General features: G+C 36.3%; 1 protein-coding gene across 4 annotated transcripts in view; it reads right to left on the bottom strand.

Annotated features, from left to right (window-relative positions):
• The window catches only part of PDLIM5 (PDZ and LIM domain 5), a 199,574-nt gene that overhangs the window by 141,415 nt on the left and 44,806 nt on the right, over positions 1-13,353 (bottom strand). For all 4 annotated transcript variants that reach the window (XM_044680024.1, XM_044680025.1, XM_044680026.1 and 1 more), the window contains exon 3: positions 1,765-1,916. In XM_044680024.1, coding sequence (XP_044535959.1) covers positions 1,765-1,916 — 152 coding nt within the window. The remainder of the gene's footprint in view (positions 1-1,764; positions 1,917-13,353) is intronic.

Raw genomic sequence — 13,353 nt, 5'->3', positions numbered from 1 at the left:
GTGCACCACCTCAGAGTCATCTTTACTCTTTCTCAACCCTACATATCTAATCAGTTGTCAAGCCTTGTGTATTGAATGTCTTCCATCCATCCATCCCCTTCTCTCTAGCTTAAACTCTTATTATCTCTAACCTAGAATCTTTTAGAAGGTCTCCCTAATCCCAGTCTCTGTCTCTCTATCACTCTCATCCCTCCTCCACACAGCTGGAAAAAAAAATGACAATTCTAAAGCACTAGTCTGACTGCATCACTCCCCTGTTCAAAAAGTTCCAAAGGTTTTTTATGACTTTTAGGATCAAATACAATTTCCTCTGTTTGGCATTTAAAGCCCTTCACAGTTTGGCTCACGTCTACCTAACCAGACTTATTGAACATTATTCTCCTTCATGTACTCTACACTGAAGCCGAAGTCATTGACTTGCTACTCCTTACAAACAACATTCCATATTTGGTGTACCATCTCTAAATTTGGACAGGCCCTATCCCATGCCATGAATGCCTTCCCCTTCCTCACTTCTGCTTTTTAGAACCTCTTCCAATCCCTGCTCAAAGTTAGCTCCTACAGTACATTTGTCCTGATTCTTTTAGTTCCTAGGGCCTCCACTATCCATGAAGTTACTTTTTATTTATTTTGTATATATTTTAAACGTGCGTGTATATACTTTGATGTTGTCGCCAGATAAAATACAAGTAGCAGGAACTGTTTCATTTTTGCATTTTTATCCGTAGGACCTGGTCCAGGTGTCTGGCATACAGAAGAGGCTTAATAAATGCTTGCTGATTAGTTGACTGATATGAAGATGATTCTTCAACTTTTTTGGTTAATATTATAAATAAATTCCACTGAATTTCTTCATTTTCAAATTCTCTTAAATAAATACAATTTTGGTAACAACCTAGTTGTGCTTAGGCAAAGGAAATGTTTAAGAATTCATTTATAATTCTGATGACATTAAATAGCTTTAGACACTAAAAGCTTCTACATTTTTAACCTTTAAATATATAAAGCCAGAAACATGAAGACAAAGGTTAAACATTTTCCTCAAATCCTGGAAATGAGATTTTGCTTGATTGTTAGTGTTTCAGTAGCCTAAAGGATCCTTTATTAGAGTCCATACTAAATTGCTTAAGTTAGAAATTCATCCAAAAAGGGCAACATCTGGTTTTCATCTGTTCTCATGGGAACCAGAGAAGTGTTTTGACTGGAAAATAAGATATTGGGTAGTAAAACAAGGGGTATGATGTGAAAGCAAACAGGCAGGTATGAAGACATGATACATAGCCAAGGAAAAGAACTTAAACCTAACATAAACTTTCAATTTTAGAATGAGAGAAAAGATTCATTATCATCCATTATTTAAACAAATCCCTCAATGACACCTCAAATGTGCAAAGACTATTAACTCTCGCCCTTTTATCCCCAAAATTTCCCTTAGCTATTAACAAAAATAACCACCTTAACCTAGGATTTACTTCATATAAATGTGATGTCAATTTTCCAGGAAAAAATTGTGTGTGTGTGTGGGGGGATATATCAGAAAGTCAGTTAATGGAATCCAACTGCTCCCCAGATTTTAAGGTGGTTTCTTAATATTGTTTGGCCAAACACAATCAATTTTTTCTGATCTGACAAATATTTAATCATCTATATGATATCAGTTCCTTTTAGAGCTACAGACACCAAATATAAAAAGCTACTCCAACATGGATTTGTTCTGGTTTTGTTTTGTATTAGTTTCTTCTTTGGAATGAAACGGTAGCTTACCTTTGCAGAGTCATGTTCAAAGAGCCTGTACAAGCCTTAATCTTGTTCTGGGCTTCAAGATGTGTCATTCCCTGAGCACTTATCCCATCAATGCTGAGAACCACATCTCCTATTCTCACATGGGCTTGAGACGCCTTACCACCATCCTTTAGCTGGAATAAACACATTGCAATAAATTAGGTAGGGGTATCTTTCTTCAACAAATTGAGAATAACCTTATATTTACATGATTTAAAGGAAAATAGGACAGATTAGTGTCCTCTAATACCTGGTAGGAAACAAAAGTATCAGCAATATTAAATGAACCTGGGATGATTAATTATTCCTTAACACATCCATATTATATTGAACTACCATAAAAGCTTTTCAAAGAAAAGATGCCTTATTCTGCTACATAAAAGGTGGTGAAATGGTTAACAATAAACATGTCATTGCTATGAAACAGGCCTATGAATATATATGGAAAGTTCAGAATTTAGCAAAAGGGAAATGAATATGAGTGAAACGTATTTTCCCCTGCTCTTACATAAATAATAAAAATGTTTCTTTAAACCATGGATTCCTAACTTGGGCTTTGTCAACTTTTTAAAAATAATATTATAACTTTAATAATGATTTCCATATAACTGATTTTCCGTATAATCCTGTGTATTGTATTTGAAAACAATTCTGAAGAAGGCTTCCAGACAGCCAAAGTGACCCATGACAAAAAGGCTAAGGACTCATTTCAAACACTTGTCTATTTATCTGAATTCAAAAAATAACACCTTGAGAAAGTTCTAGCATGATTTATGTCAATTACTACAATTCCGCTAACCATGTGAAAAGAAGTTTTTCCCATAGCATGGGGACTTGAATTTTATTTTTGATGTTGAGGGTTTCCTGTTACAGCATCTCTCAGCAGGATGGGAAGGAAACTGTCTGTGATGACTACCAGACATTAGTAGGCATCACAGGTTCTTAATTTCCAAACCCGTCTTCCCTTGTCCAATAAAATTTCCTTTTTGTTCATACTTTTGGTTTGATCTGCTTCCATTTTACTGAGTGTTTTCTTGCTCCAAAAGAAGCAAACAAATGTATATCAAAATAATTAAGAGGAAAAATAATGTAAGTTTCACACAAAAAAATAGTGAGACATGAAAAATGAGAAGCAAGAGAAAATGACACTTTCTGATAAAAATAACACTTCTACTATTTAAGATACATTATTAATATTCATTGGTTTAAGAAAAAGCCATGAGGAAAGAATATATTTACTATTCTATCAATATTTCCAAATTAATGATCCTAATATTTTAGAGAAAGAATGACTTATGATTTTTAAGTTAAAAATATAATGAAGGGGGCAGCCGGGTAGCTCAGTGGACTGAGAGTCAGCCCTAGAGACAGGAGGTTCTAGGTTCAAAGCCAGCCTCAGACACTTCCCAGCTGTGTGACCCTGGGCAAGTCATTTGACCCCCATTGCCCACCCTTACCACTCTTCCACCTAGAAGCCAATACACAGAAGTTAAGGGTTTAATTAAAAAAAAAAAAATATATATATATATATATATATATATATAATGAAAAGCTAAAAGAAAGAAAATAGCTCACCAAGAAATCATATCCTGACCAAAACACCTTTGTTCAAGATTCTAGAAATAAAAAATGTTTCAATTTAGGGCTACAAGGTGGGAAATGATAAAGACAAGAAGGTACTGTCAAACTAAATCTTTTCCATAAGCACTCCAAAAATGATCAGTGGAATTTGCTGCAAACTATTTATCTTAAATTTAACGAGAAAGGCTTGTGCAAATGTTTGGGTTAATTAAAAGAGACAAAAGGTTAAGATAAAAAAAAAAACCAACACATAAACTTACCTCCCTAATAATACTGTACACACTATTTACTGTACCTACATAGTATAGAATAAACCTGGCACTGCATAAAGAAAACAGCAAGGAATAGATTTCAATGACATGTATATCATTCCATTCTCTTCAAGCATCCATGGAATATCTATTTTTTTTACCATAAAAGATTTAGAATAAGGGCCAGCTAAGGTGGCATCCTGGATAGGGTACCAGACCTGAATATGGAAGGACCTGGGTTCAAATCTGGCTTCAGACACTTCCTAGCTGTGTGACTGTAGGCAAGTCACTTAATCCTATAAGCCTTGCCCTTGCCCTTCTGCTGTAAAAGTTGTTAGGAAGACAGAAAGTAAGTTTTTAAAAAAGATTTAGAATAAAAGAAACTAGAAGAATATACAGAATTGCTCCTGCATGTGGTGATCTCAGTAACTTCTATGGGTCCTTCCTCTTTTCACTTCTACCTCAGAGAATGCTTTCTTTCCTTCCAAATTCAGTCAAAGCATTATCAATTACATGAATCCTTTCTTGACCCCTTAGTATTTCTCTCTCAAATTATTTTGTATTTATCTACTCCACAAAATGTCAGCTAAGGGGGCAGGCACTGTTTCATTTTTGTTTTTATATGCTCACCCTCTAGCATGGTGTCTAGAACACAGTAAATACTTAAGTGATTGTTAAATGATTTTTTTAAACTCCTTACTTTTTGCTTCAGATCTGCTACTAAATATAGGTTCCAAAGCAGAAGAGCAATAAGGATTAGGCAAGTGGGGTGAAGTGACTTGCCTAAGGTCACATAGCTAGGAAATTGTCTATAGTTGGGCTGGAACCAAGGCCCTCCTGTCTCTGGGCCTGCCTCTCTATCCACTAACTGCCCCTTGTTGATTAATTTTTTAAAAATAATTTTTGATGACAGTAACTCCATATTTTAATGAGGGAAAATGCAAAGAGTTGAACTAAAATGAGATACTAAAATAGGAATTAATGTGGCAAAGCTAAATATATTTTTAATAGAGGTACTGAGATTTATAAGAAATAAAAAGTACTTTCTTGACAGATACCAGTAATTTACTTTTATGCCATGATCATGTGGGAATGAAGCTTTCTTTATAAGAAGTTATTTCTTTTATATTGAAGCTTGAATTTTCCTGATCAATAGATGTGTGCCCTTGGCTAAGTTATTTCATCTCTCTGAATTTCAGTTTTTTCAGCTGTAAAATGGGGATAATAATACCTACTTTTATGAATTGTTGTGAAACCCAAATTACCTACTACCCTTACAGAGAAGCCAAGCTTTACCAGAGTTTGAGGAGGAAAGAGGGGAATACTCCAAAATAAACAAAATCTAGGATGAACTCTCAGGCAGGCAGACATGTTCTACCTCAGCCAAGAGTACTAGTGCCTCCTAACACTTCTAATTAGCTTTCCACCAAGGAATGAAATTTATATTAAGGTAGCTATGTGGCACAGTATCCGGTAGGGCTCTGGGTTGAAGGCAAGAAAACCTGAGTTCAAATCTAGTTTCAGACTTGCTGCGCAAGTCTGGGGAAGTCAATTATCTGCTTGTGAAAAGGTAGTAATACTATCAACACACATAACGAGGTCTTGTATTTTCTGTACTTTTCAATTTTGTGACCATAAGATATTATCTGCTATAGAAAATAATTTACAAAATCTGCCTGCCCTTTTCTCATATTTCTGTCAAGAGTTATCTTGGATCATGGTAGGTCATTCTCTAGAAACTTTGTAAAAACATTATAGCGGGTTTACTGCTGTCCTCATGAATGCCTTTTTGGGGGCAGGTAGTATACTGTCTGATATTTTTTCCAATTCTTTTAGTATCTTCCCTTCCTTGAGATATTTCGTAAAACTGTCGTTTGATACTATTAAGATTGTCTCACAACAACTATAGATTTCTTCAGCATGTACTTGGTTGGGCAAATTTAACTAGTTTACATTTAGAGGCATACATAAAAAGATGAGTTGATTCATTTCTTCTACCCATTTTTAGTTCTACTGCTTAGTAGCACATGCTGTCTAGGTAAGTGATTTATACAATTTAGGAGGAGGAAGAGAACTCACACACACAATTTATGTATCAAAGGAGATTTATGGAAGGTTGTTCTTTATAGTCATCTAGGACCTCCGGGGATAATTAAAGTCTTCCTCTCTGCAGCTCAGAATGGGCCTCCACTAGTTGTCAGAGCGCCTGCTTGTAGTATAAGACCAGTTTATGGGGGTGCAGCATGAAAGATGGCTTCCTAGCTTTACCTTTTTATATTGAAAAGGTCACAAGTCAAGGATATTTCATAAGTTTTCCCCACTTCCCATAATGGGAGTGACTGGTTAGAGAAGCAAGGCACTGCCTGCTACCTCCTCTCCCACTTCTACACTTGTTAGTGGCTAATGAAGAAGAGAGAAAAAGGGGTGACGGTTGGTGGAGACAGAAAGCATTCCGTTTACTTCATGATTGACTTTATGAACTTTTAGGTCTTGTTCTCATACATACAAGAACTTGTTCTTGGCTGACTCAGTCGGAGGCATTTATCTGTTTCCCAGAATCTAAGGAGTCCACCACACAGGTAGCCATTAGCTTACAAGACTTCACAGCAAAATTAAGAATAAAGGAGCCCTTCAGTTTTTCCATGGAATGAATTTCTTGCTTGACTCAATCCTCTTGAGCCATCCTCCAGACTTTAGAGCATGGTAGAGGTGGCCAAAGTCCTGCCGGTTTCCCAGCATCGGATTTGCATAAGATAAACATGGAGACTTTGAAGGTAATAAATGGGAGCTCAGATTTCTAGAACTGTTTGGTGTCTATTGAGCAAAAGTATATTGCTTAACTGTGGTTGTTTCAGTTTTTTCAGTTGTGTCTCATGATCCCATTAGGGAAGGGTTTTCTTGGCAAAGGTGTGTGTGTGTGTGTGTGGGGGGGGTGGTTTGCCATTTTCTTCTCCAGCTCATTTTACAGATGAAGAAACTGAGGTAAAAAGGGTTAATTGACTTGCCCAGGGTCACAAAACTAGTAAGTGCCTGAGGCCAGATTTGAACTCAGAAAAATGACCTTTCTTTAGTCCAGGCCTGGCACTTTATTCACTGTATTACCTAACTACTCCCTTAGTTGTGGTGCACTCACTATTGTGTAAATGGAATTAGCTCTAGTCCATTCATAGTCAAAACTCTAACCACCAGAAATAACGTCATCCCCACCTCCCTTAGTGGGATCTTGTTTTATCACCAAGAGACCGAAGCAGGTCATCTCACTGAAGAACTGCTCTGGAACAGAAGGGTAGTTAGTGCTAAACAAGTTCAAGAGAGCTGATCACCATTACTTCCCTACACAATCCCTCAGACTAGCAAAAGTCTTCTACTAGATGTTCCCTCAAATTTACCAAGTTCTTTTCCGTCTCACACTTAGCTGTGATGCTTCCTCCATCTGAAATGTCTCTCTTCTATGTAAAGCAGAAGTTTGCAAGTTCTTTCAACAAAGCTCAAGACTTGCCAAGAATTATTGACTCCTTTAAGTATTTTCCCACACTGTGGGCTCTCATACTTTTAAATTCTTATAGAACTCCTGTTTTTTCTCTGGTACAGCAAAGGCTTGTGTTTATGTTCTGACCACTCATCCTGCTGCCAATCATAGTTCTTGGTCTCCCTAAATCAGCTTCCCCATTCCCAATAGAAAGACTAATTTTAAAATTGTTCAAAGGATATGAAAAGCAATTTTCACAAGAAGAAATCAAATCTATTGATAGCCATATAAAGAAATGTCCTAAATCACTAAAGATTAGAAAAGTACACATTAAAACAACTCCAAGGTACCCACTTACACTCATTATATTGGCCAACACAACAGAAAAGGAAAATGACAAATGATAGAGGGAATGTAGTAATATACTGTTGGTGCATTATTACTAATACTATACATAACATTGCAGAACTCTAATGCATTGCTGGTGAAATTGTGAACTAGTCTAGTCATTCTGGAGAACAATTTGGAACTATGTCCAAAGAGCTATAAAATTATGCATACTCTTTGAGCCAGCAATACTGCTACTGGGTTTATCCCGCAAAGGGATCAAGGGGAAAAATAGGGATTTCTATGTACAAAACTATTTATAGGAGCTCTTTTTGTGGTGGTAAAGGATTAGAAATCAAGCAGATGTCTGTCAATTGGAGAATGACTAAACAAGTTATGGTATCTGATTGTGATGGAATGCTATGAGCTATATGAAATGAAAAAGGGGATAGTTTCCAGAAAAACCTGGATTTATATGCACTGATACAAAGTAAAGTGAGCAGAACCAGTAGAACGACGTACACAGAAATGGCAATATTGTAATAATGATCAACTGTGAAAAAGACTTAGGAGGGGGCAGCTAGGTAGCTCAGTGGATTGAGAGCCAGACCTAGAGAGGTCCTGGGTTCAAATCTGACCTCAGATACTTCCCAGCTGTGTGACCCTGGGCAAGTCATTTGACCCCCATTGCCTACCCTTACCACTCTTCTGCCTTGGAGCCAATACACAGCATTGATTCCAAGACGGAATGTAAAGATTTAAAAAAAAAAAAAAAGACTTAGCAATGCAATTATCCATGTCAATTATAAAGAACTCATGGTGAACAATGCTATCCAACTCTGGACAGAGAACTGATGGACTTTGAGGGCAGATTGAAACATATTTTTTGACTTTATTTTTTCTTGACTTGGGGGTAGGGTGCAACATGGCTAATGTGGAAATGTGTTTTGCATGATTTCATATATATAACAGGTATAATATTGCTTGCTTTTTTAATTGGTCAGGGAGAGGATTGGAGGAAAGGAGAGAATTTAGAACTATATAGTAAAAATAAAAATAAAAGAAATTTTTTTCTAAAATAAAAAAGGAAAATCTCCTTCATGAAGTTGGTCGATGCGCCTCAGTAATCTATTTCAATGTTTCACAACACTTGTTAGGGAAAGTTCCTTAACTACATCTAACTAACATGCCACCTGAATCAATTAAGGGTTCACTTTTTGCATCCTTGGCAAAAATGAAAACAAGCCTGGCATTTCGATTCCCTTCAACCTGCTGTTCCTGAACTATTAATTTATTTTTGGTCTTTCCTCATATGGAGCATTTCCCAATACCTTTGTCATTTCCATTTCTTCATACACACAATTTTCCCACTTGCCACAAAGATTAAAGCATGTAATACTGAGCCAATCATTAAAAAAAAATTAGTGAGAGCTGCTATGTCACAGAAAAAAAAGGTATAATGCCCTTCCTAAAAATGTAAGAAATTATCAGCATTGTTACTAAACTATTAAAGAACAGCTACCTCCTTTCTGTGAATAATCTATAAACATACCTTGCAAGGGAATTGTCTAAGTATTTATTAGAAAATATCTACTATCTCAAAACAAAATATCTCAATTTTTAGAAAAATGTTTAAAAAAAAAACACAAAGAATCTCACAAACATAACTATTGGCTCCATATACCCACAGGAAGAATCTCCTTCCAACCACTGCAGCCCAGAAAGAAAAATCCATTTCTATTTTTCTAATTGGGTACTAGACAGAATGTAAATTCTCAGTGGTTAAGGAAAGACACTGAGGTCACCATTTATATTCGAAGACCTCATTTTTTACTTGGTTTTGCAAGCTTGAATAGTATGCATTTGTTTGAAGCAGCCACAGTTTTCTGTCATCAATATGTCCAATACATATTATATGGCACCCAGTAACTATACATATATTTTACAAATGCAAAATACGTAAGAGAGCAGCTGAACAAGGAGGCTACTGGGTCAAATTAAGCATAAGTCATACTAATTACTAACATAAATGCTTTTCTCTTTCCTTCCTAGCACTAGCTATATACCAGCTTTCCACTGAATTCGAATACAGTGGTACTTAAAAAAAAAAAAAAACTCCACTAGTTACTGTACTCAATTTTCTCTCTTACCTGCATGTTTGCACAACTATACATGACTTAAAATACCTTTCTGCAGAGTTTTTACTTGTTGGCACACAGTTTGACGTTAACACAGGCCACCGTAGGCAAATAATGAATTTAATTGTCTCTAAAGTGAATTTGCCCCTAAATTTCCATTTGTTGTAGCCTTTGCACCCACCACACCATGAGATTCTTCCCTTTCACACACCCATGTCTTTGAGCAAAGTGGCTCTCTGTTATCTAAAAAAAAAGTGAAGGCAAAGGAAGGCAATCGGTATTTACAAAGCACTATGTGCAAGACACTATACACAGAGAATACTTTCAGTCATTTATAAATTGATTAAACCTCATTCACACTAATTTCTACTCTGAGAAATCTATAATTTTAGAATTTAAAAAGCATTTGTTTGTTGCATGAAAATACTCAAGTAACTCCCTCTCTTCTCCCTCCCCTCATTAAAGAAGCATCAGTTGACAAAAAGAGACATGTATATATAAAATTATATTTTGCTCATTTCTATTTCTCAATTCTTGCTCTGGAGGTGGACATACACAAATCATTCTTCCGACAATATTTATGTTGCTCTATGCGATGTTCTCTTAGTTCTGCTTGTTTCACTCTTCTAACCTCCCATAGGTATTTTCATGTTTTTTAAAAAACTGACCTTTTCATCATTTAAAACTTCTAGCCAAACCTAGTTCTCCCCAATGCCCAATCCCCAATCACAATATGGACTTTCACTATCATTCCATGAGCAGACAAATAGTTTAGATGGGAAATACTGTCATATCTAGATTCAGGGTTGGAGAATGGGGAGAGGTGAGCAGAGTACACTGTTTAAAGAACTCTGGGTGGTAGTGGCTGAGATGGAAGTAGGGGGAGATGATTGTCAAAGATGAGAGAATATGAGAAGCATGGGAATTCTCACTTGTGAGGAGAAAAGGAACAAAGAGGCTCTTGGGGAATCTCTATCTCAAAGGTAAAGATGTGATGAAGATTAAATTATAGATGGTTTCTGAGGGACTTGACTATTTCACACTGATTTCTAGATATTGGAAAACTCTATAGATCAGTTTCCTTTCTTGCTGTTCCTCACACAAAACATTTCATCTTCTTCCCTTTGGCTTCTTTCATGCCTGGAGTGCCCTCTCTTCTCATCTCTGCCTCTTAGAACCCCTAGTTTTTTTCAAAGTTCAGTCCAAATGCTGCCTTCTGTAGAAGGACTTTCCTGATCTTTTCATCCACCAAAGATGCTAACAATGCCTTCCCTCATCTGGATTACTCTTGTATTTACTTTCCATCTCCCTGAAGACAGTGATTGGTTTATTTTTGCTTTTGAATCTCCAGTCCTATAGAACATACTATAAATTCTTAATAGATGTTTGTTAACTGATAAATGAATAACTTTAGTAAGAAATTAGTTATACTAAATAAAATTATGGTCAGAGGTAAAGGCAACATGGCAGGATGGATGGAGAGTTTTGAGAGCCAGGAAAACCTAGAACCAGCCTCTAACTAGTGAATCCTTTGGCAAGTCCCTTAATCTCTCCGTGTCCCAAGGAACAATAAGGGAAGTACAGAAGGTATGGAGGATAAAAGATCTGCCTCAGTCACTTACTGGCTGTGGAATCCTAGGCAAGGCTCTATATCTCTCTCAGCCTTAGTTTCCTCTTCTATAAAATGGAGATAACAGTGCCTACTTCATAAGGCTGTTGTAAGAATCAAATACGATAATCTATGAAAGTCTTTTGCAAACCTTAAAGGGTTATATGCATGCTTATTATTAATGCTATTATTAATTATTACTGAGGGAAGGTTTAATCAACAGGGAGGTCCTGCAGTCTTCATCCCTGTACTATTTCTCATTCCTAACTTTACAGTTTTACAAAGTACACAGTGATTATGTCTTTTATTATATATATATACACATATACATATAAAACATCTCGTTAATGAGTTTTTATTATGAATTTTTAGACACCACTAGGCGATAGAGAGTGCTGGGCCTAGAGTCAGGAAGACTTGAGTTCAAATTTGGCCTCAGACACTTATTAGCTATGTGACCCTGGGCAAATCATTTAAGCTCTTTTTGCCTCCCTTTCCTCAACTGTAAAATGGAGATAAGAGTAGCATCTGCCTCCCAGCGTTGTTGTGAGGATCCAATGAGGTAATATTTGTAAAGCATTTAGAGCAGTGGCTGGCACTTATAAGTACTATGCATACTCGCATATAATAAGCACTATGTAAATGCTAACTATTATTATTATTATTATTATTATTATTATTATCATTGTTAGTCTATTTGGTTGCAACACTAAATTGTGCATAGATGCTTACCCTCCATTTAAGTTTGTTGCTGAAAGCCTTCTAGTCAGTTCCTCACAACTCGTAACTAGAGGGAAAACTGATTGTACTCTTCTGTAAAATAACAAGTGAAGCATTAATGTCCAAAAATATAGCACAACTTAGATCTGAGCTTCTAAAAAAAACTCACTGGATGGAGGCTATAACTCATCTACAAAGACAGCAAGAGTTCATGAACCAGCAGCTGCTGAGGGTCATCAGCTCTAACACTAACCTTCTTCTCCAGCCAGTCTACACACTGAAGACTTCAAAATCTCACCTGTAAAACTGTCATGATTTTGTGGTTTTAGCTTGGTTTTCTAAAAAAATCAAAACCAAGAATAGAAGAAATCATTTTCAAGTAGTTTAGCAAACCCTTAGAGACTTTATTAAAATGAATACAAATACTCATCAATCTGTCACATGCGTTTAAATGATATTTCTCAGAATGATATTATTTTGTGAATATCATGAGATCTTTAAATGAGTGCTGGGATCCAAAAATCATTTAGTCCTATGAAACTCATCTTTAAAAATCATTTTTATCTTCCATTTTTACATTTCTTTTATTTCCAAAAATATCTTGCTCGACCCTTCCCTAAACAGAAAATCACAGAATTAAAAAAGGAGAGGATAAAAGCAGTTCGGCAAAACTAACCAGTATATTCACTGAGTCTGAAAATATATGCAATATTACACATCCATAAAATAACCCACACCTCTGAATAGGGAGGGAAGTCAATGCAAGGTCATAGATTTAGATCTGGAAGGGACTTCGAAGGTCATTTTATCAGTGTGGAAAATGAAACAGAGATGAAATGATTTGCCCAAAGGCATATAGCTAGTGTTTGAGGCAAGATTTGAATCCAGCTCTTCCTAATTCCAAGTACAGTTGCCCAATCCACTACACCCTGCTTCGTTTTATCATCTCTTCTCTAGAGCTAAGCTTAGTTATTATAATTACACAGCAATCAGTCTTATTTTTTAAACCACATTACTCATAACAACCCTGAAAGGTGAGTAATAGAAATGAAGAAATTGAGACTCAGAGAAGCCTCAAAGTGAGTTAATGGAAAATCTGGGAATAGAATCTAGGTCTCCCACGTCCTGGTCAGATTGCATCCCTGAATATCTTCTTGGTCAGGTTGTACCCTTTGATATTCATGGCCAGGTGATATCACTGGACCTTATTGTCTCAATTCAACACAGGCAAAGTGTAGAGCTAAAACAGAGAAAACAAGGAGCTAGGTTCGAACTGGGGAAAGGGAGGTAGGAAGAATGGATCTATAGGGAAAGAAAGGGAAGCTGTGTGAAGAGCCTGGCCTTTCCCATGTCCATATAAAAATCTCTAAGAATGTTGTCTGCTCTAACAGTTTCCATGCAAAACTCCCGGTGAAACTTTCTTTCCTCAGCAGATATTTGGCCAGGTATTTTGATAACAACTTCTTTTGATGTGCT

This window comes from Gracilinanus agilis, chromosome 6, assembly GCF_016433145.1.
Source record: "Gracilinanus agilis isolate LMUSP501 chromosome 6, AgileGrace, whole genome shotgun sequence".
Classification (NCBI taxonomy): Eukaryota; Metazoa; Chordata; class Mammalia; order Didelphimorphia; family Didelphidae; genus Gracilinanus; species Gracilinanus agilis.
The sequence above is the reverse complement of the archived record's forward strand: the minus strand, read 5'-3'. Positions and strand labels throughout refer to the sequence as shown.